The sequence below is a fragment of the Python bivittatus genome, unplaced genomic scaffold, assembly GCF_059951505.1.
Source record: "Python bivittatus isolate LINGU-HERP-01145 unplaced genomic scaffold, Pbiv_v1 ctg000080_np1212, whole genome shotgun sequence".
Lineage (NCBI taxonomy): Eukaryota > Metazoa > Chordata > Lepidosauria > Squamata > Pythonidae > Python > Python bivittatus.
The window spans coordinates 14,845,726-14,866,156 of NW_028277035.1; the positions used below are offsets into that span (position 1 = coordinate 14,845,726).

A 20,431-nucleotide genomic window follows, 5' to 3' on the forward strand; every position below is an offset into this window, starting at 1 on the left:
TGAGATCAGTTAAAGTTTATGGAAATCTTCTACCAATGATTTGTTAAACAGAGATGTTACTGTATTTCCATTTGGTACTGTACTGATGGTGAATAATGCAGGCAGGATGGAGACTGCTTTTTTTCCTCTTTATGTTGTTTATACTTTTCTTTTTAGAAAAGTATAACATCTGTCTTTAAGATGTTTCTATATGTTGTTTTCTGGTTTGAAACATTTGGTTTGGTTGTCAGAAAAAAATACCTTGCTTAGAATTCAGGAGCTTGAACTGGAGCTCATGGATTCTTGAATTGAGGGAACAGCCGAAAATATATTTAATGTGCATTACATTATAGTAATATTTCTTTTTATAAGCTATTAAAACATACACAATTGGTGGATTTGTATCTTTAAATGGATTGCAAGATGTATAACAAAAGCAAATTCAAACAGAAATTCAAGTGATCATTAAACGAAACAGAGAAGTTTACATATATCACTTTCTAGCAACAAAACTGAAGCATGTGTTAAAGCTGTGTAAGAAATCAGAACTTTCCTACAAAATCAGTTTTGTTGGAAGGAGTTCACTCTAATACCTGACTTGTGTGCAGTGATATGACTGCCATGGTTAAATTATAGGGCTAGGACCTGGGAAATCCAAGTTCAACCCAGGACAAAGCATAGTGATGTCTTTGGGACATTTTCTATCTCTCAGACAAATTGTTTTGAGGTAAAATTGGAGGAAGAGCACTGTGTGCACTGTCTCTTGGTCTTGAAATATAAATGGAATAAATAAATAACAAACATTTTTGTTTATTTTTGAATTTTATAAATTGTGCCTTAATCTCAAAGAATCAGCAAGATTAAAGATTAAGTAAAATAATCTAAAACTGTAACACAGAACAAGTTAAACAAAAAACAAATATCATTAAATACAATTAGATTCAAAATGTCTGGGCACAGCTTGGGGAACAAACCAGCTGGTAAAGGAACCTGCCAATTGTGCAAGTTGTCAAATACTGGCAGAAAAATAGTGACCACAGTATGAAGACTATAGCCATTTTATCTTCCTTCACAATCTGGTTTTATAAAAGAGATGTGATTTAATTAATATTAATAAGATTATTATTTCTGGTAAGTGGACATCCAATAGTATATAAAATCTATTTTGACAACTGCACTTGAACTAGGAATCCTAAAGTCTAGATATGAGATATAGCTTGGTGAGATACCTGTACACTTATTAAGCTTCAGTGCTGTCATCAGGCATGGAAAAGGTCAGGGACGTGTAAAATGAATATACGGTATAAACGTTAGGAGCTCAGCCTAACTCTTGGGCAACACACCCAAAACAGCTACTAGTTTCAGGAAGGATTTGTGGGGATTCCTTGCCTGCATAACAAGGAGTTGTTACTCATAAGTAACAAACATGAAATAGCAGCAAGGCAATAGTACCTAAGTGTATAACTCCTGACAACTGTTCTTTATAGGATTATTTTTGATAAATTGTTTAATTTATATGAATATGAAACAGAAATTAGTGGAAGACAGCTTAATCCTGTTAAGAGTATACTGCTTCATCTTCATCTGATAATTACTCAAAGAGAAAGGCAATTAAATCTTATAGTATTCTTGGGTAAGAAATTCTAGAAGCTGCCTTGTACTGAATCAACATACAGCTCTAATTCAATATTATCTATCCTGACTAGCAGCAGCTCCTCAAGGTTTTTTTTGGGGGGGGGGTATTTATTTATTGGGGGATGTGGTGGCGCAGCAGCTTAATGACGCTGAAAGTTGCCGGCCAGAAATGGTTGACACTTTAGTGGTTCGAGCCCAGCTCCGCACAGCAGAGTGAGCTTCTGCTTCCTCCCCAGCTCCTGCCAACCCAGCAGCTCGAAAACTTATGTGAGTAGATAAATGGGTACTCTCACCCCAGTGGGAGGAAAAATGCTGGCGGCGCTTGCATGGGAGACGGGATCAAGTTGCCGGTAATGCGGAAGCCGCGCACGCCTGAAAAAGGCGCGAAGCAACAGAAACCCTGCCTCCTGCGCTCGCCAGCTGGGCTCTGCTCTAGGAAGGAGGCAATGGCAAACCACTTCCGAAACACCTTGCCTTGAAAACTGCAGGGACTCATCCAGGCAGTCGCCGCAGAATTGGTAACGATTGAGTGAGGATTAAAAAAAATTTTTTTTATTATATCTGCAACACCCTTTTCAAATTATCTTTAACTCTCAAAATGAGTCACACTAGTTTAAGGGTGGGGGGAGGTTGACTTCAGATTTAAAGCCATATAGACCAGATGCACAATGGAAGGAGGTGAAGGTGAGGAACGGAAGGAAAAGGAAGGGCAGGGAGATCAATTTCTTTAAGATTGGATTTATATCCAGTTTTGCTTGGCTAATTGGTGGTTCTGTCTAACAATAATTCTTGGTTGTTGTTGTTTTTTTCCCCATAGTTGACAGATGAATTTGGATAGGAGTCTTTTCCAGCTTTACTGACATTAGTCAGGTATTGAATCTCGGGCTTTTTGCATGGAAACTATGTTCCCTCCCTGAAACATGCAAGTCCCCTTTGTAGTTTAATTGGTAAAATCACGTGAGGAATCAAATAAAAATTTTGAAATTTTCAGTTACATAAAGCAATAAAAGCCATTTAGTGATCAGGATTAGTATAAAATGCAGTAAGTGTGTGTGTGTCTGTGTGTTTAATTTACAAGAGAACGTGCTTAATTTTTCAGCTGAAACATCATTAGTCAAACACGGAATCTTAAATTGCAGTTGCAATAATGCTGCATCTCACCAGAACACATCTCATGTAGCCCAGACGAGTTCACATTTAAGTTAATTTAACCACTTTAGATAATTTGGAACCAATTTACTTAAGAGCAAATGCTGACCAACAGAAATTTTTCCACTCATATACAGCTATGCAATCCTAAGTATATACGTTTGTACAGGTAACATATTTAATATAAATAAAGAAAAAATGCCTACCTAAAGCCACCCTTGCAGCTGACGCATCATAATTAATCCAGAATGAAACCCAAGAAAGAATAGTGATCAGAATGGAAGGCATGTACGTCTGCAGAATGAAATAGCCAATGTTTCTCTTAAGTTTAAAACTTAGGGACAATCTTGGATAGGAACCTAGAACAAAAACAAAAACTGTTCAAAGTCCATTTTGAGAACAGCTATCATGCAAACAGACAATGCCAGACTATTATGGCAACTCAACATATGAGGTGAAAATTCCATTAACTGACAAAGGAACAAAAAATCTATGGATCTTAACCTGTACCCAAACAAAGAGCTTAAAAGACAAGGAACAATTTTGCTAGCAGACTTGCATCTTGCATCATCCACATTGGCAACAATATACAGTCAAAGCTTTCATAGAACACTCTTTGGTACTATAGAGAAGGTGAGGACTATCTGTGCTACTTGCAGCATTACACATTTGCCCACATGTGTGATCAACACCCAGTTTTATCCTGGCCTGCTTATTTTATTTTTACAGGCTAGAATCTCTAATCTAGAAACTGCCATGGCAGCAGAAAGCCCTTGACTAACCAAAGCTATGAGGGGTATCAGGGGTCAATGTCTATGGGTTCAACTGTTGATGACTATAGAATGTGGAAAATAATGACTTGGCATGTAAAGGGAGTGAATGGGAAGGAGCATGAATTAACAAATGAAAGGAAATGAAGAAAAACGTAAATTGTATATCTGTGAAACTAAAAGAAAGGGGAAGGATTAGCAGATCTGAATGAAATGGTCTCATTCCATAGACTGGGGTGGATGCGTATATGTGGGAAAGTGAAGGTGAGGGTTTAGTGATGAATAAAACAGTAAAATATATGTCAGAAAGTATGAAATGTTGTCATCCAAATTATTACAAGTATGTATGAGAGTAGGAATCCATAGGTTTGTGATATTTACATGTTATACTGCAGTGAATAGTTATAATGGAAGAACCAGGACGATAATTGAAATTTAATTACTTTTAATAAAAGATTGAGAGAATTGGTGAAGGACTTAAAGGTAGTAAGAGGTCCTCAATGTCGTCCACACCATTTATTGAGAAAAAAAATGGACATATAAAAAGGACATAAGTGAAAGAAACTTGCATGGAAGTAGAATGACTGCAGGAAAACAAAATACAAGTCCTGTTGGAAATTAAATTAAATTTTCTAATAGAATAGATGTGAAGTGGAAGCAATGAAAATGGATATGGAAGCTGCTTGGAACAGACTGAAAAGAATTATGCTGCCAAATGCCATAGAAGTGTGTGGAGTTATGCTAATGAGAAATAATAATAATAAAAAAGAATGACTGGTGGAATGATGAAGTGCTGTGAATGCAAAAAAAGTATGTAAGATTTCTGCTAAAATGAGAATGACAGAAAGGAATTGTATAATATCTGCACAGAGAAAAAGAAATTTGCAAAGAATATAGGTAAAGAAATTTGCAAAGACTAAAAGAGGCAGAGAAAATGCAGATAAATTTTGACTGGACAAAGTTTAGGGTTTTGTTTTTGTTTTTTGTGGGTGGGTGAAAAAGGCTAAACAAGGAGTCTCCACCAGAGATTATGGAATCAAAAATTAAAGTAATGAAATTATTTGGGATGAAACTAAGTTGAAGGAGATTTGTACAGGAAGGTAATTGCATGCTCAGACCAGAACTGAAATGCTTTGAGAATGTTTAGAAAGGTTTGAGGCATAGATACTGTAACTGGAAAATTATTAAAATATGATTGTGGTTGGCTTACTGAGTGGTTATGTGACTTGTTTAACATATATGTGAAGATTATACCTAAGCCTGACAACTAGAAAAATGCTGTTGCTGTTCCCATATATAAATGGAAAGATAGCAAGAGTGAATACAAAAACTACCTTGTTAGGTATACCTGGGAAGGTGTTTGACAGATTTCTAATCAAAACAGTACAAGAAGTAAGACAAATCAAAATATTGAAAGGGTAGTGTGGTTGTGTGCTGGGCAATGAGTTTGAAGACCAGATATTTACTGTTCAGCTAGTCACTGAGAAATATATATATATGTGAGAAATGAAGTTTACTTTATATTAGTTGATTTAGCAAACATGAATAGGCTTGAATTATGGAATTTTTGCACAAAACTAGAGTTAAAAGTTGGTTGTTGAATGTTAATAGCAGTAGTAGTAGATTATGGAAGTAAAAATATGTGAGGAAAAAATGGAATGAGTAGTAAATGGTTTGACATTGAGCAGGCAGCAAGACAAGGATTATCTGCGGGAATGGCTCTTCTGCTATGAACCGGGGTCACTTAGAGAAGCAGAAGAAGCCTTTCTGCCAGGAGCTTAACAATTAGGAAGATGGGGAAAGACCTCTTCTTTTCTGGCTCCCAAGCCAGGTGCTCTACGAGGAGGCGCTTTTGGCTCCCATTCTCCCAGTATTTCCTGAGACATTAAAAACACATCTATTTGGCCAAGCTTTTTATTGTCAGTCATTGTAATGACTTTGATTTTGATTTGATTAGTAATAATTTTGTTTCATTTTATATTTTGCAATTTTTTTGCTGTAAGGTGCTTGTATGTTCAAATAAACAGAAAGGCAGGATATGTATTTAAGAAGTGTATGTGTGTCCTGTCCCTATGGCTGTTTATGATGTTTTGTGGATGTAAAGACTGCTTGTGGTGATGTTGGAGCTGTGTAGGTGGGAACATGAATGTATGCATACATTCTGTATGCAGGTGATGCCATATCATTGGCTGAAACCCCAATGATTTGCAGCAAATGTAATTTAGAGCGTATGAAGCAACAAGGAATACAGATCTGAAAATGAATGTATCAGGATCAAAGTACTTGTGTTTGAGAGGGAAAAGTGAACGAAGAATTGCAAGTTATACATACATAATGAACAACTGAAGTCGATGAATTTATATAGCTTTGTAGAATGTTTACCACAGAACTGCGTGTAGAAATTGCATTGGGAAAGAGGTTCTTAAATGTGTGGTAAAACAAAAAGAGATGAAGTCAAGAATGTGCGGGTGCTGGGTGAATGTGGGCTGAATACAAAAGTGAATAAAGGATGAAGACATACATTGAGATGGATTGGTCACATAAGAGACTGAATGACAAAAGAGATACAGCATATGAAGGAAAAGTGAATGGTTAAGAGCAGTGCTTCTCAACCTCAGCCGCTTTAAGAGGGGTGGACTTCAACTCCCAGAATTCCCCAGCCAGCATGCTGGCTGGGGAATTCTGGGAGTTGAAGTCCACCCCTCTTAAAGCGGCTGAGGTTGAGAAGCACTGGTTAAGAGGAAGGGGAAGACCAAAAAAGTTGTGGCTGGATGGAGGTAAGGAAATCCCTAAAAAGAAGTATGACATTTGAGAATAAAAGGCAATAAATGAATCAGTAGATGGAAGTGGTAGAAGCCAGGATATCCTGCCAGGATAGAAAAAATATGGAAAGATATAGTGAACACAGTTTGTATAAATCAGATTTAGTTATATTTCCATTCCTATTCTTAACTCATGCCTTTAATTTCTTTAGCTTATTATTTTTAATTCTCTTTCTGCACTTCACTTGACATTACTTACCTTGAAAAGGAATACCATGATGAGTTTATCTGTCTGTGTCTGTGTATATATGTTTGTACACACACACTGCTAATATATATATATTAATAAATTGTGCAGCAGCCCATTGTTCAAGGTCGCCCTCTGTAGCTGCAGCACAACAGCAGGTAGGATGTGGCTATTTTAAAGTGTGGCAGAAATATGCCATGCTCACATCCCTGCTTGCTTTGGAGCATCTTTTCAGTATCAAATCTAAAGCACTGCACAGTTCTAATAGTCTCTGCATAGCCTTATGAAAGAGTAAAGAAATCAGAACAGGGAGAAAATGAAAAGACATGCCAGGTGAAGACCCAGAAATTGAATCCCAGAAATTGTCTGAATCTAAACTTTCCTCAAGAGCCCAACTCAGATCAGAAATGGAGTTCTAATCATGCAAGCTCTGCTCTCTGTTCTAAGAACAAACCAAAGGCTGTATTGTACAGATGTGCAATATATAAAAAGAATAACTGTGATTTGGTTTGACTGGCAATCTGGAAAGCTATTTCTCCACTATAAGTTATATAAAACCATTTCTTGCTCTGCCGAGGACTGCTTGCCAAAATCAGAAATAACCCAACTCAACTAGAATTAGATGTCTGAGTAATAGAATGGAGGGCAGCTAATTACAACTCTATAGGGAGCCATTAAAGATTGGAAAGGGATGGTATACCTTGCAATAATGAAAATGGCTGGATAAAGCTGATTGTTTTTCTACTTAGCTTTGAGAGGAGAGTTACTGTGGAGGACAGAAAATAATTTATTAGCTTAGGTTGTTAACTGTTTTTTTAGAAAGTGCTGAATCAGGCAAATATAAAGCTATTTTCCATGGCTGTGCAGTGCTCTGGATCTGATTCCAAGAACCTTGATTCCAAGAACTTCAGAACTCTAGGCATTCTTCAGAACTCTAGCATTGTTTGTAAGATTTTAAAGCAACTGCATTTTTTGCCTCAACTGTGTGGCTGCCCTCTACAGCTGCTGCATGTCCTGGGAAAAGACACCGTTGCTTAAAGAGTTGCCAACAAATACCAGGTCCTTGCCCCTGCACATCTTTGTATCACCACTGCATAGCTTCAGCATTTAATATCTACATAAGCCAACCCTACACATGTTTATTCAGAAACAAGTCCATTGTATTTAGTAAAATTAATTCCTGGGTAAACCTGCAGAGAATTGCAAAATCAGTACAGTAGCTACATTCATTCAACAACTGCTATCCTCCATGTTGGACAGAAATGATGGAAGTTTCCATCCATGACAACTGGTTGGGGGAGATTATAAAAATTATTATTACACTCATTTGCCTGTCCAAAATTACTTGAAAGCCTAAATTGTTTATGTAAACCATGCAGCTCACCACTTTGTGATATTAAAACAGTTTAAAAAGCTTATCAGCAGGGAGACTGAAGCATTCTTTCTCATATGTCCTCACAAACCTGTTGAGAAAACAACTTTCTTGGTGATAAGTTTGTAATCCACTATAGAGAACTGTGGCAGTTCAATCTTTGTCACTCCTGTAACTGCATTATCACCCCCACGCCAGTAAAATTCAATATCATCAGTTGTATAGCCATCTGTAGGAAAAAAAAAAAAAAAGGAACAAAGATTTAGGACATGGTTCTGTTACAACACTATATCTGTAATCAGAATAATTTGGTCATTTTACTAGGAACCTTGTAAATATTTACTTAAAATAAAACAAAAGCCCCTCTACTACACAAACCCCAAATACATTTCAGTCATGCTTAATTTAAGTATCAGGCAACTGTAAGGTAGAATCGACTTGGAAATATAAATCAGAAGCAAGCTGATGGAAACATGGAAGTGTGGCTTCTCCATTGTGGCAGCAAAAATCCATAAATCCTTGCCTTGAGACAGCTGTTTACTCTCATGACTAGTTGTATTTTTCTTGAGGTAGGAGACCCAGGCATCCTATTTTGCAAAGCATAGTCCTACTTTTGAAAGGCTGCCAAAGGAGGCTCCCTGTATGAACGCAACCTGTACCTCAAGGGTTTCTTAGTTCAAATCAATATAAATTAAAGGTAAAGAACCATAAGGAGGAAAAACATTAGCAGAGGCCTTGAATGGTTGCCTGTCAACAGGCAGTATTATTTATGCCCAGTTACTGATTAATCAGCAGATACAATTCCAACTTCCTTTTTTGGTAATGTGTACATTGACCCCCCACGCAACCTTAAAGAACATTCATATTTTGCCTTCCCGACCATATTCTTTTCACTGGGAATGCAGTTTTTCATTTAGCTTTTGCAGCTTTTATTGTGTTTTCAGTTGCTTTATTGTTTCATTTTTATTACATTTAGGAACTTAGGGCTGGGAATACATAGACTCAAATACCAATTTACTGTCTGTAATGATTATCTAGAAAGTGGGCCAATCTGCCCCGGAAAAAAGAAAATAAGATAAAAAGAAAGCTAATGTGATGAGGAGCAGCCTGGGAATGCTAAACAGAGTGGTTGAAAGTAACCTCCGCTATCTGCTTTTTGCTAAATGAGTATTTTGTACTAGGCCATGTCCACTGTGCTAGCTATTTTATGAGAGTACCTGCACTCTGTGGCTTTATTTCCATTTTATTTTTTGCTTTGGCAAATGATTACAGATGGAAAAACTGAGCAGGCCATGTTTCCCCTCATGTTGCCTTGGCAACATGACATAGTGCTTTAGGTCTGCTAGCCATGAATGCTTGTCATCCTTCCCCAGGCTGATATAATAGGCTGCATCTTTACAGTTCCTAGCCAGAGTGGATATTGGTAATGCTGTCTGGGGCTGATAGGAAGGCACCACATTGGCAGGAAGATCGTATCTTTAAATTTAGGATTACTTTTTCAAACAGAACAAAAATTTCCCATCAAAAGAGTTAGGAAAAATCTCAGGAAGCAACTATGGGAGGTGAGAAATGTTTATGACAGGTGTGCGGGACTGGAAATGAGAAACTTCCTATAGCTTCTCTGTAAAAGAAGTGGTGTTTACCTCTTGAAATCTTTTTTCCTCCCAGAAATACACTACATGTCACACACTTCCCTATTGCTTCAGATGTGGTCACTACTGGGAATAATGCAACACTTCACTCAATTAAACTGAGTTATCCCTACATATTACTGGATTCGATCCTTCTGGCAAATGAAGGGACTTCAGCTGAAAAGAAACTTCTCTCACCCAGCTTGGTTGGTACACCATCAAAAATACAATGAATAAGCTGAGAACATGGTAAGTGACAATCAAGATTTTGTGAGCATCTGATAAATTAGGGCAAAAGAATATCCACTACATTCTCTAGTTAAGAGACACACAGAAGAGATCTGAGTCATGAATTCAGCAGCATGCAGCCCCAAAGGAATGTGTTTAAATTAAAGTATTTACATTGTTTAGTCTCCCATACATTCCAAAAAACAAGCTTAAAAAGTAATCATAAGCATAGAGATATCTTAGGAACAGGCATGATTCTTCAGATCTGTTTTATGTAGGTAAACAAAGTGACTAAAAACCAAGCATTACTTTACATTCTGTATGAATAGCTATTTAGCAGCAGTTTCAAGCTTTTAATTTTTAAACTACTTTTAATTCTCTTATTATTATTACTATTGATTTAACTCTATATTGAAGATCTTGATCACCTGTTAGCCTCTGGACATTTTTTTTAAAATTCAAATACTTATTTAATAGAGAAGTGGTTCTTTTGTGAGCATGGAATCAGGGAGAAACAGGATGACATCCATGAATTTTATTTCCTTTTGCTTGGAAAAATGCTCACCAACATGTTTTTTCATAATGAATTAACTATCTGATTATTTGGAGGGGTGTTAGAAGTGACGCTTACAACCTCCCCCTTTTATTTTGTTACCAACAAAGATGAGCATAGCAAGCATAGTATTTCGATGTGTTTATGTACCTTAGCACAAAAAAAGGTCTTGCACTATAAACATAATTAAGTGACTATTTTGGTTACATGAGGAAATATTTACATAATTCACTCAGCTGGGGAATCTTTGACCCTCAGGCTGTCATTGACCCCCAACTTTGAACAAAATGGTCAGTTATATTGAATGATTTGGAATGTAATCCAACCAGAATGGCCAATTATAAGGAATGAGGGTATTGTATATATTGTAATGTATGAAGGTCCACAGATTCTCCATCACTGGCATAGACATAGTGGAAAAATGTTTATCAGTGCTGCAAGCCTATATAAGTTACATAAAACTCATTATTACCTCAAAGACTGCCCTGTAACATATATCATACAGTCTAATTGAAGTAAATTTGGGCATGACAATGCAGAGGTGAGAAAAATCTACTTCTGACATAATCAAGTAATGGATTTAACCTACTATATTTTCATATAAGAAGCTTGAGTTCAAGCACTCCAAAAATAATGAGTACAGAAATTACATGAAAGAGAAGAGGGTCTTAACTTTAAGAATAATCTCTAGTCTATGCCTGATCCATGTCAATATGACATACATTCAAGTAGTACAATGTCTGAAGCACACGGTGATGATGCCAAAACAAAATGCATGATGCATTTTGTATCAGGATGCTGTCAAACATGTTTTATCATTTGCCCCCACCCCCCTTTGTGGACGCCCACATTTAAGAACTCATTTATGTCTTCAAAGTTCCTGTAAGTTGTTTAAAAAATGCAAAAATCTGCAATTGCTATAATACATTATTTTACCTAGCATACATTTTTTTCTATGCAATTCAGCTGGGAAACATTTGTTGACCCGTTTGTTATCAGTGTTTGGATTTTGCTTCTGATGAATTCTGTAACCTGGACTGACCTTGATTTAGTCTCTTGCTTTTCCATGCCCAAATCTGCCTTAGTTTGGAGTTCCCAAACAGCCAGATAGAACTAAGACCACTTTTAAAAGATAATATGTAAATGTATGTATGTATATATTTAAAACAATTACTGTATATGGCTGTCCATCTTATATATCATAACCCAGAACAGCTCACAAAAAGAGCAATAGAAACATAAAGAAACAATAAACCACCATTCAAAACTCCTGGCACCTCCATCTCTTACCTGAGGGTGGTAGGGAAGGCCAGCTTCATCCAGTCCATACTCCAAAGAAAAGTGGGAAACAAAGAAAAAAAAAAAAGAAAAGGTCCTCACTGGTCCAAATCTCACTTTTGCTACCAGCAGCCATGAGAGAATCCACACACATCAGCCCTGGGATCTCAACTATGGGGCTGATGCCAGTCCATCCAAGTCTCTAGTCCCAGGGACAAGATAGAGGAAACGGCCAAGATAGTTGCTGTGCCATGTGGCTGGCCAGGGGGCAGCTGCAGGACACTTGCTGCTTCTCCCATAACACCACTGCCTTGCTTCTGCTCTTACTGCCACCATCTACCTGGGCATATGAGTTGTCTGTTCCACCGTAGCCACTGCTACCTCACTGTGCCAAACCAGCCCAACCAGTCTCCACTCTATCCCTAGTGGTAGCCATAAAATGGGAGAAAACCGAACTACTGCTCTCTGGCCATTTTCCTAGCAAGCCTTTGAATTTCCAGGAGCTGGTCAGATGCTGCTTGTCAGCTGAGCCAGAAATAGCTGATGCCTAGTGCCACCGGACTCTGAAAAATCACTGATTGCTCTCCACCTCTAGAACTAAAAAGCCTCAACCTGCCATCACTCTACCTGTCCACGACCTGGATAAGTTCAGACACGGCTCTGCTCTTCCCTGGCAGCCTGCACCACCACCATTTCTCTCATCTCTCCCATCGGCCCAAACTGTTTCCAAAATACTGCTGGCAGCCTGCCACTCTGGTGGGGACCATATCTGACTTCCACCCAGGATCCACAAGATACTCAATCCCTCAAAAACAATGAGCCCAGTCACTGCATATCTACCCCAGCCACATAACAAAAATGACACAAACTTATACAGTATATTACTTTGAATGAGGCTTACTGAAATATATTCAGAAACATATTTCTGAAATGGATACCCCAGTGTTAGTTGCCTTCCAGAAACAACTGAAAACAGAACTTTTCTGTAGGACATTCAAAAGTTGATGCCAGAGGCTATTTCAAGTTCCAAGTTTCTGTGTTTTTGGTCTTTTACTATGTATTGATTTGTTACATGTTTTGAGTTGCCGACAGTCTTTTTATGATTACAGCAGGATATAAAGGCAATAAATCAATAAATAAAATGCATTTTATATGCAGTTTTTAGTTGAGAAATATTTAAAGACAGGTGACAGATGACGCTGTGATTTACTGTGACATGTTCCATTATAGTGGATTTTGCCATTTCATTTAGAAATAAACCCATGATAGTTTTCTTTCACATTACAACTTGCCCCTTTATGTACTCTGATGGTCCTCTCACTTTTATGCTTACTCCATAATCACCTTTAAATAATAGCAATAACAGAAACTCATTTAACATCTTCCTTCCTTCCTTCCTTCCTTCCTTCCTTCCTTCCTTCCTTCCTTCCTTCCTTCCTTCCTTCCTTCCTTCCTTCCTTCCTTCCTTCCTTCCTTCCTTCCTCCCTTTTTTTTTAGATTTTTTTATCCCACCTTTATTATTTTTATAAATAACTCAAGGTGGTGAACAAACCTAGTACTCCTTCCTCCTCCTATTTTCCCCACAACAACAACCCTGTGAGGTAAGTTGAGCTGAGAGAGAGAGTGATTGGCCCAAAGTCACCCAGCTGGCTTTCATGCCGAAGGTAGGACTAGAACTCACAGTCTCCGGGTTTCTAGCCTGGTGCCTTAACCACTAGACCAAACTGCCCTTCCCTGGCCTTCCCAGTAATATAACTTTATGGTGATATTTCCTAGGAAGAGGGCCAGTTTGGTGTAGTGGTCAAGGTGCCAGGCTAGAAACCAGGAGACCATGAGTTCTAGTCCCACCTGAGGCGCAAAGCCAGCTGGGCGACCTTGGGCCAGTCACTCTCTCTCAGCCCTAGGAAGGTGGCAAAGGCAAACCACTTCTGAAAATCTTGCCATGAAAACTGCAGGGACTAGTCCATGCAGTTGCCAGGAGTTCAACAGCAGCAAAGACACACACCCAAATTCCTAGGAACAGGCATTATTTTTGAACTGAAAGAATTTGATATATATGGATTACTTGTTTAGCTGACACATTTATCCTCCAAAGTTTGAATATCAGTATGCACATATAAAGCTGACTTTTATATTTCAAAGGAAAACAAATATACACAATATTTTTATAAAGCTAGATAAAGTTTACTGCTTTTGTATCCATCAGATGTTTATTGCATTTTAGGCAGAGTTAAAGCAGAAAGAAACCAGCCTGCTACCATTGTAGCTACTCACTAAACAGTAAAAGGCATGCAACGTATTGCAGTCCCAGGTTTTCCTTATTTTTATTTGCATTCAAAATATTGTTTACTGCCACTGTAATTGGGCATTATGCTGGTAAATTGGGCAGACTAGATTTTTCTGTCTTTTTCCTCCATCTGCACATCTGGGTGTTATAATTCATTCTTCTGCAAAATGCTAATCACTGTGCAAGGTAAAACATGTGATACAACTGGCCCAAAGAAAATATAAATAATCTTCATGACCTAGTTTGGACTATTACAACAAGAGAATTTCAGAGATGTCTGTAGCTGCTTCTTAAGATTCCCTTTGAAATTTCACCTTTACTATTCTCAACACATTCTTTCTTGGTATTGTTTTCCATGATTAAAATGTAAGGTCCCTAATCCAGATGTGTAGTACGAATATGATCTTAAGCAAGAAACTATTTTTCATTACAGCATCTTCTTCCCAAATTGGAATATGAAAATCATAATGATTTTCCTTACAGAACTTGTAAAAAGTTCAAAACCCTTTATGTAATCAGAAGGGTTCACTGTAAAAATGTAAGTATTATTATTCATTGTGTCCTCCAAAAGGACTTCCTCATTTGACCTTACTATGGCAAATGTAAAATAGTGTAGGACTGCAGCAATTTCAGAATATGTAATGATTTTTTTCAGTGTGGGAACTGAAATAACATGAATGCATTAAAATCAATCTGGGCAAACAGCATCTCTTTCTTCCTCCAGCACATGTATATATAGCACACACACAAATACAAAGAGAGAGTTACTGAGAATTATCTTACATCTGTTTTTCACACTGGGCTACCTGCCTAAGCAACACTTTACTTTTATGTGATGAAACACATGATTTTTGGATGAGATTGAAGAGTTCTAATGATTTTTTTTTTTCCAAATAAAGGGGCAAGGGGGAAGAAGGACTAATTTCCCCTTTCCCTATACATTACAGTCCGATTCAAGACAGATACAGTGTGCTTTTTTATCCCTCCTTTGAGTCAATCTTGACTCTTACCATCAAGTCCCTGCAGTTTGCTTGGCAAGATTTTCAGAAGTGGTTTGCCATTGACTTCTTCCTTGGGGTCGAGACAGGGTGATGGGCCCAAAGTCACCTTGCTGGCTTCATGCCTAAGACAGGAGGAGAATTCACAGTCTCCTAGTTTCTAGTCTGGTACCTTAACCCACTACAGCAATCTCACTCTGTACTTATTCCAGAATAAAGAAAACCCTGAAAATTTTGCAGCTCACTTATTATTTAATTTGATTGTGAAAGAACAACTTTGTTAAACTCTTTGAAAGGGGCATCAAAGTTATCAGGTAGCCATGCATCCAGGATTATCTGGTATTTTGAAACAGAAAATTTGGTAAAGAAATCAGCAAAATTAATTCCTATTCTTTTTCTTTTTTAACATGTTTTCTTCCAATCAGGTAACAGTACATATTGGAGACTAATGCAGGCACTCAAGTTTTGTAAGCAAGGAAGGCAGCTGCGACAAGGGTCTCCTGCTATATCCCCAAGCTTCCCAGCCACGCCATCTGGAAGGCCTGAAGCAAACATGTAATTATGTCCCACTGAGCATTCTTACAAAGCTCTGTGAACACAGAAGCTTAGGCTTGCCAGGAAGTGGAATTGTGTGGAGCTCTGTATCAGCATCCAGCCCAAGAGCTACATTTCTACTTCAAACCTAGACAATAAGGGTGGGGCTCCGGATTGAGCTCTCATCATGTTTCAGCTTTCAAAAGCCTGAAGATGGCTTGCGCGTATATAAAAATTGTTGGCTGCTTAGTTTTCCTTATGAAATTTCACCCCATGTTGTTGTATTCAGCCTCCTATAGTTCATTACGTATGGAAAATTATTATAGTCTTGGCAACATTTTAAATAATGTGACAACTGTGCTGAAGAAAACTGAAATTAACTCCCATCCCTACTTGTGCAAAATAAATTCCAAAACAAAACTCTCTGGCTGAAAAAAGGGGATTGGAATAACATAAAATAGCTGTAATTTATTGTGCCAATTCATTGCACTGAAAAGACACAGTGAAATTCACAAAATTTCAAACTAACATTTTTTGATTTAGGGCAGCATAAACTGATGAAATGTGACCGGTGAATGTAATCAGTGATACTTGCTAGAGCTAGTTTGGTATAGTGGTAAAGGCACCAACTAGAAACTTGGAGACTGGGAGTTCTAGTTCTGCGCTAGACATGAAGCTAGCTGGGGGAGTGGGTGGCATACAAATGTAATGAATAGATAGATAAACACACAAAAAAGTGGGGATGGGCAGTAAAAGGGTGACGGTAGATAAGTATAAGCAAATATAAAGACATTCAGATGAAGGGTGGGTGGAAATCAACTTCACAGCTGGCAATGACAGATCAGGAAATGGATTCTAGGATTTGATGGACAGCTGGATGTCATAAAAAAACCTTCCTCACTGAATGAAAAGAAACTGGGGGTAGATAAGCATTTAGAGGTTTGGGTCTGTAATTCAATCTCTTGATCTTCCAGAGGGCTTCAGGAAGATATCACCAGTCTGCAGCAAAGCTATTTTGTTTTCAGTTCCCTTTTCCCCCCTTGGCTTTTATTATCAGTATTTAGAGGTAGGACTGAGACCAGGTCTCTGTGAGACAAACTTCTCCCATTTCCACATTTAATCCCCCCAAATGGCCTAAATTATGTCATTGAAATTTTAAAAATAGCTAAATTGGCAGTGCAATTTTAGGCCATATTTTAAACAGCTGGGCAGGGGAGGTCTAAGGGTGGAAATGGGAGCCGTTTTGCTTGTTTTGGAAATAAGACTGGAATGTTGGGGGTGGCAGTTACCCACTCCCAAGTTGTGAATATGAGGGATACGTAAGCAAACACACTGAAATAATTTTCTCATACAATCATTTCCTTGCTTCTGATGCTCCATTCTGGCCAACCATTCTCTGCATTATTATATGAGAGTATGTTGCTATAGTACATATGTCCTTTCCTCTGTTGACCAAATATTTTGCCAGGCACCTCTACTTGCCTTTCATAGCTCATCAAAGTCTTAGTGTGGTTAAAAAAAAAAAAAAAGAGCTACCTCTTGATCCTGCGTGATAGGTAGCTGCATTTCATAAGCAGTTTTTTTTAACTCCCTTAGCTCAACATATAATCTAGATTTCTCTCGGTTGTAGCATCTTAATTAAGCCAATATGAAAATAAGTGTTACATAATATCACCTCCTGGACTGGAAAAAGAGATCTCTATCCTAATATTCATTTAAAGAATCCAGTAATAATACCTTAATATTCTTACATGCAGAAAAAGAAAGAACAGTCTCAAAAGAACTCATTCTATATTAATGCAAAGTATGCCACACAAATTTGTATAGGGCTACCAGATTAAGGCTGCAAAAATCCAGAGGACTGACAGACAGTAGCAAAAAGTTACAGAAAACATTAACTCTACTTCTATGCTTTATATATCCAGATTTTTGCAGGCCAGATCTGGTAGCCTTAATTTCTAAACATTTATTCAAAGCAGAACAAAGAAAAAAAAACAGGTAGCATGTTTGAATTTAGGGGTTATTATATATATTATGTCCTGATTTAAAAACTCTTGGGAGCAGAAACAAGTTGAGCATGTGTTGCTTTGGTTCACACTAAGAACATCTGGATGAGTGTGCATGTTCTGTGGATAATCAGTAGGTAATTATTTTTCTTTCACCCTATTTATCAAATTGTTCTGTATACCAGATTAATGATTCAAATGTGGATTGTTTCCTTGACCAGAGAGAAACACTTTACCTAAATTAATGTGCAACAGGTAAACGGTACAGCGGTATAGCTTTTCATCTAATGGGTTTTTAAATCCTACCTAGCATTGTATAGTTAGATATAACACTGGTGATGGTGCTTCTTATAAAAGTTACAAAAACACATTAAGGCACTTCCATACATTAATTTATGACTTGGAAAAGTTTTCCAAATAATGGGAATGTGTAAGGACACATGGTTCCCTTCTCCTGTTCTGCAGCCTGATTGGGCCATCTAGGTTTTTTTTTTTCCTTGCTTCATTTTCTTTCCTTTGTAAAATACCATATTTTATTACACCATGTGATATCTTCATGTCTTTAGCTCCTCCTCCCCCTTCCCTCTGTTTGCCTTCCTTTTTGAACTCTGATTTAACTCAGATCTTTAGGACACCTCTTCTGCCTAATACTTTCTTAACACAACTTTTCCAATATACTGTATTTTATCTTTTTAAATCCCAAGATGGTTGGAGAATTGCATCTGTTAATAGCAGACTTGGCCTTATGCCCCAGCTTGCATGCGTTAATCATTGTGAAGAAAGCATACCGACAGATGCATGTATACAGACCTGAGGGCACATGAAGAAAGATGAGGATAGAAAAGTCAAGTCAATAAATAATATTATCATTGCTGTGACTTGCAAATGGATTTTATCATCAGTCATCATTTTGAGCTTATCAATGCTCTTTCTCTAAGCTGTATTCTCAAAAGATGTGTTAAAACAGCAGTTTTCAACCAGTAAGAGAACCTTTGGGGCATAATTTGTGCTGTAAAAATGTCACATGTCTGTGTGTTGAAGACAATTTCCTTCCAGCTGTTTGCACACCTAGAGCAATTGGACACTCTAGCTGAACTCTCACTCAGCAAATTAAACTAATTATCTACTCCCCCAAATCCCTGAACTCTTGAATAATGGAACAATAAAATTCTTTTGCTTGTCACTTGCCATCAATAACTTACCAGCTCCTGTAAAAGCATTCATCTCATTGTTTAGAACATTAGTTGTTTTCATGTTGTTAAATCACTAAGAAGATTTAGTTAATTTTACTTTCCAGCACAGAAGCTGAAATACTGTTTTGCAGAAACATTGTTTGGAATATATAAGAACATTGTCTATATATTCAGTAGAAATATGGCCAAATCCTGAATACAAAGTAGGCTTGGCTAATTTGGAAAATGCTATAGTTTCCTGTTTCTTTTCAGCATTCTCTTGAACAGCCCAATTCTCACCTGTCCCCATCCTCCATATAGTCAGACAGAGGTCTGAAGAGGTACTTTAATACAAGTACAGCTCTCGACATGTATTTATTTAAATTATTTATATGGCCACCCATCTCACAGCATTGACTCTGGGCAGCATACAAAACAACAGCTACAAGCAATGACCCATAACCCCCAAGGTGAACAATACATCCCAATCATAAAAACCATATCAGCAGCACAGCTTGCCTAACGTCCTGGCCAAACACCTGGGGAAACAGCTAGATCTTCAGAGCCTTCCAAAAGACTAACAGTGCCATGGCCATCCAGATCTCTAGAAGGATGCTATTTCACAGGGCAGCCCCCAGGACCCTGCTTTATTCAGATTCCAGATCATAAAAGAGCTACTGTATATTGATATTCAGCTCAATAGCAGTAGTGCTCTGCTTCAGACTTTTTGTTTGAATGTGTGGGGCTGGAGAGCGGCAGGGGCAGGGCTGTGTCCGTGGCCTTATTCTCTACCCTTCACAGATTCTGTCTGTCTGAATAGGCATTGAGTCAAACCAGCCTTGAGTCAAACCCTGTAATATTGCTGAAACGAAAGCTTCCAAAGCTTTGTAAATAATTTAGCTCTTTGGAGGGCTGCAAAGAGGCAGATGAGGTATCTGCGAAAATTAACAGGTTTGCTTTTGACTTTCCCTATATGCAAGATTGGAGAGGGAGGAGGAAGTGACTGAAAAACTTATTCTACAGAGAATGATTCACCAAGTGGTTTGGAGGATGCTGATTCTTATATAATGGTTTATTCATATGTATTTTAAAGCCTTTGGTAGTTCAATTGCATTTGAGAAGAATATTTGATGAATTTTGGAAACAGAGAGATCAGGGGTCTGCTCATGTGCCACTTTACATCCCTAATTTCTTATATCTCCAAACAATGCTAGTCTTTTCCCTTCTTTTCTATATGTTCATTTATATCAGGACTGTACAATTTTTTTGCAGCCAAAAAACTCAGTTCTTTCCGCTTCCTATTGGCTGCACTTGTACACCTACTTTGGAAGAAAAGGTTCAAAATTGGTCTATGAACTTGGGGGTATTGAGAGGTCAGATGGCTCCCCTCAGCCTGTGCTAGTCATAGGACACCTATTTTTTCCTAGGTTTACAAAAAGGGCCAAAACTGGCCCCGTCAACTCTATGGGTATTCCAGACACTGCAAAAGGCTACTGGAGGCAGTGTAGGTGCCATTCTGATACTTACTACAGAAGTTAAGTTTCATTTATTGTGTCTATTGTTTAATACTCTTGTTATGGATGAATAGTACTTCCCCAGTTTATTTTATCAAATTCTGTATTCATTCTTCAATTCTTTTTTAAGAGTCAACGGTAATTTATTTATTATAATTATGTACAGGCAGTCCCCAACTTACACCATTGTTCCATTCTTGGATCCTTTGTGCAATTTGACTTTTGCACAGGTTGGTTGCCATGTATGCATACATGTAAACAGCTGGTTATCATTTTGCCCATGTGCAAAAAAGCTGGCTACCATGCTTTATATATT

The 20,431-nt window shown here is 37.8% G+C and overlaps 1 protein-coding gene across 3 annotated transcripts in view; it reads right to left on the minus strand.

Moving 5' to 3' along the window:
• Window positions 1–20,431, minus strand: part of GABRB2 (gamma-aminobutyric acid type A receptor subunit beta2) — a 117,616-nt gene that overhangs the window by 21,186 nt on the left and 75,999 nt on the right. For all 3 annotated transcript variants that reach the window (XM_007425699.2, XM_007425698.2, XM_088134748.1), the window contains exons 6-7: window positions 8,006–8,143; window positions 2,970–3,122 (exon numbers count right to left, since the gene is read on the minus strand). In XM_007425699.2, the coding sequence (XP_007425761.1) occupies window positions 2,970–3,122; window positions 8,006–8,143 (291 nt within the window). The remainder of the gene's footprint in view (window positions 1–2,969; window positions 3,123–8,005; window positions 8,144–20,431) is intronic.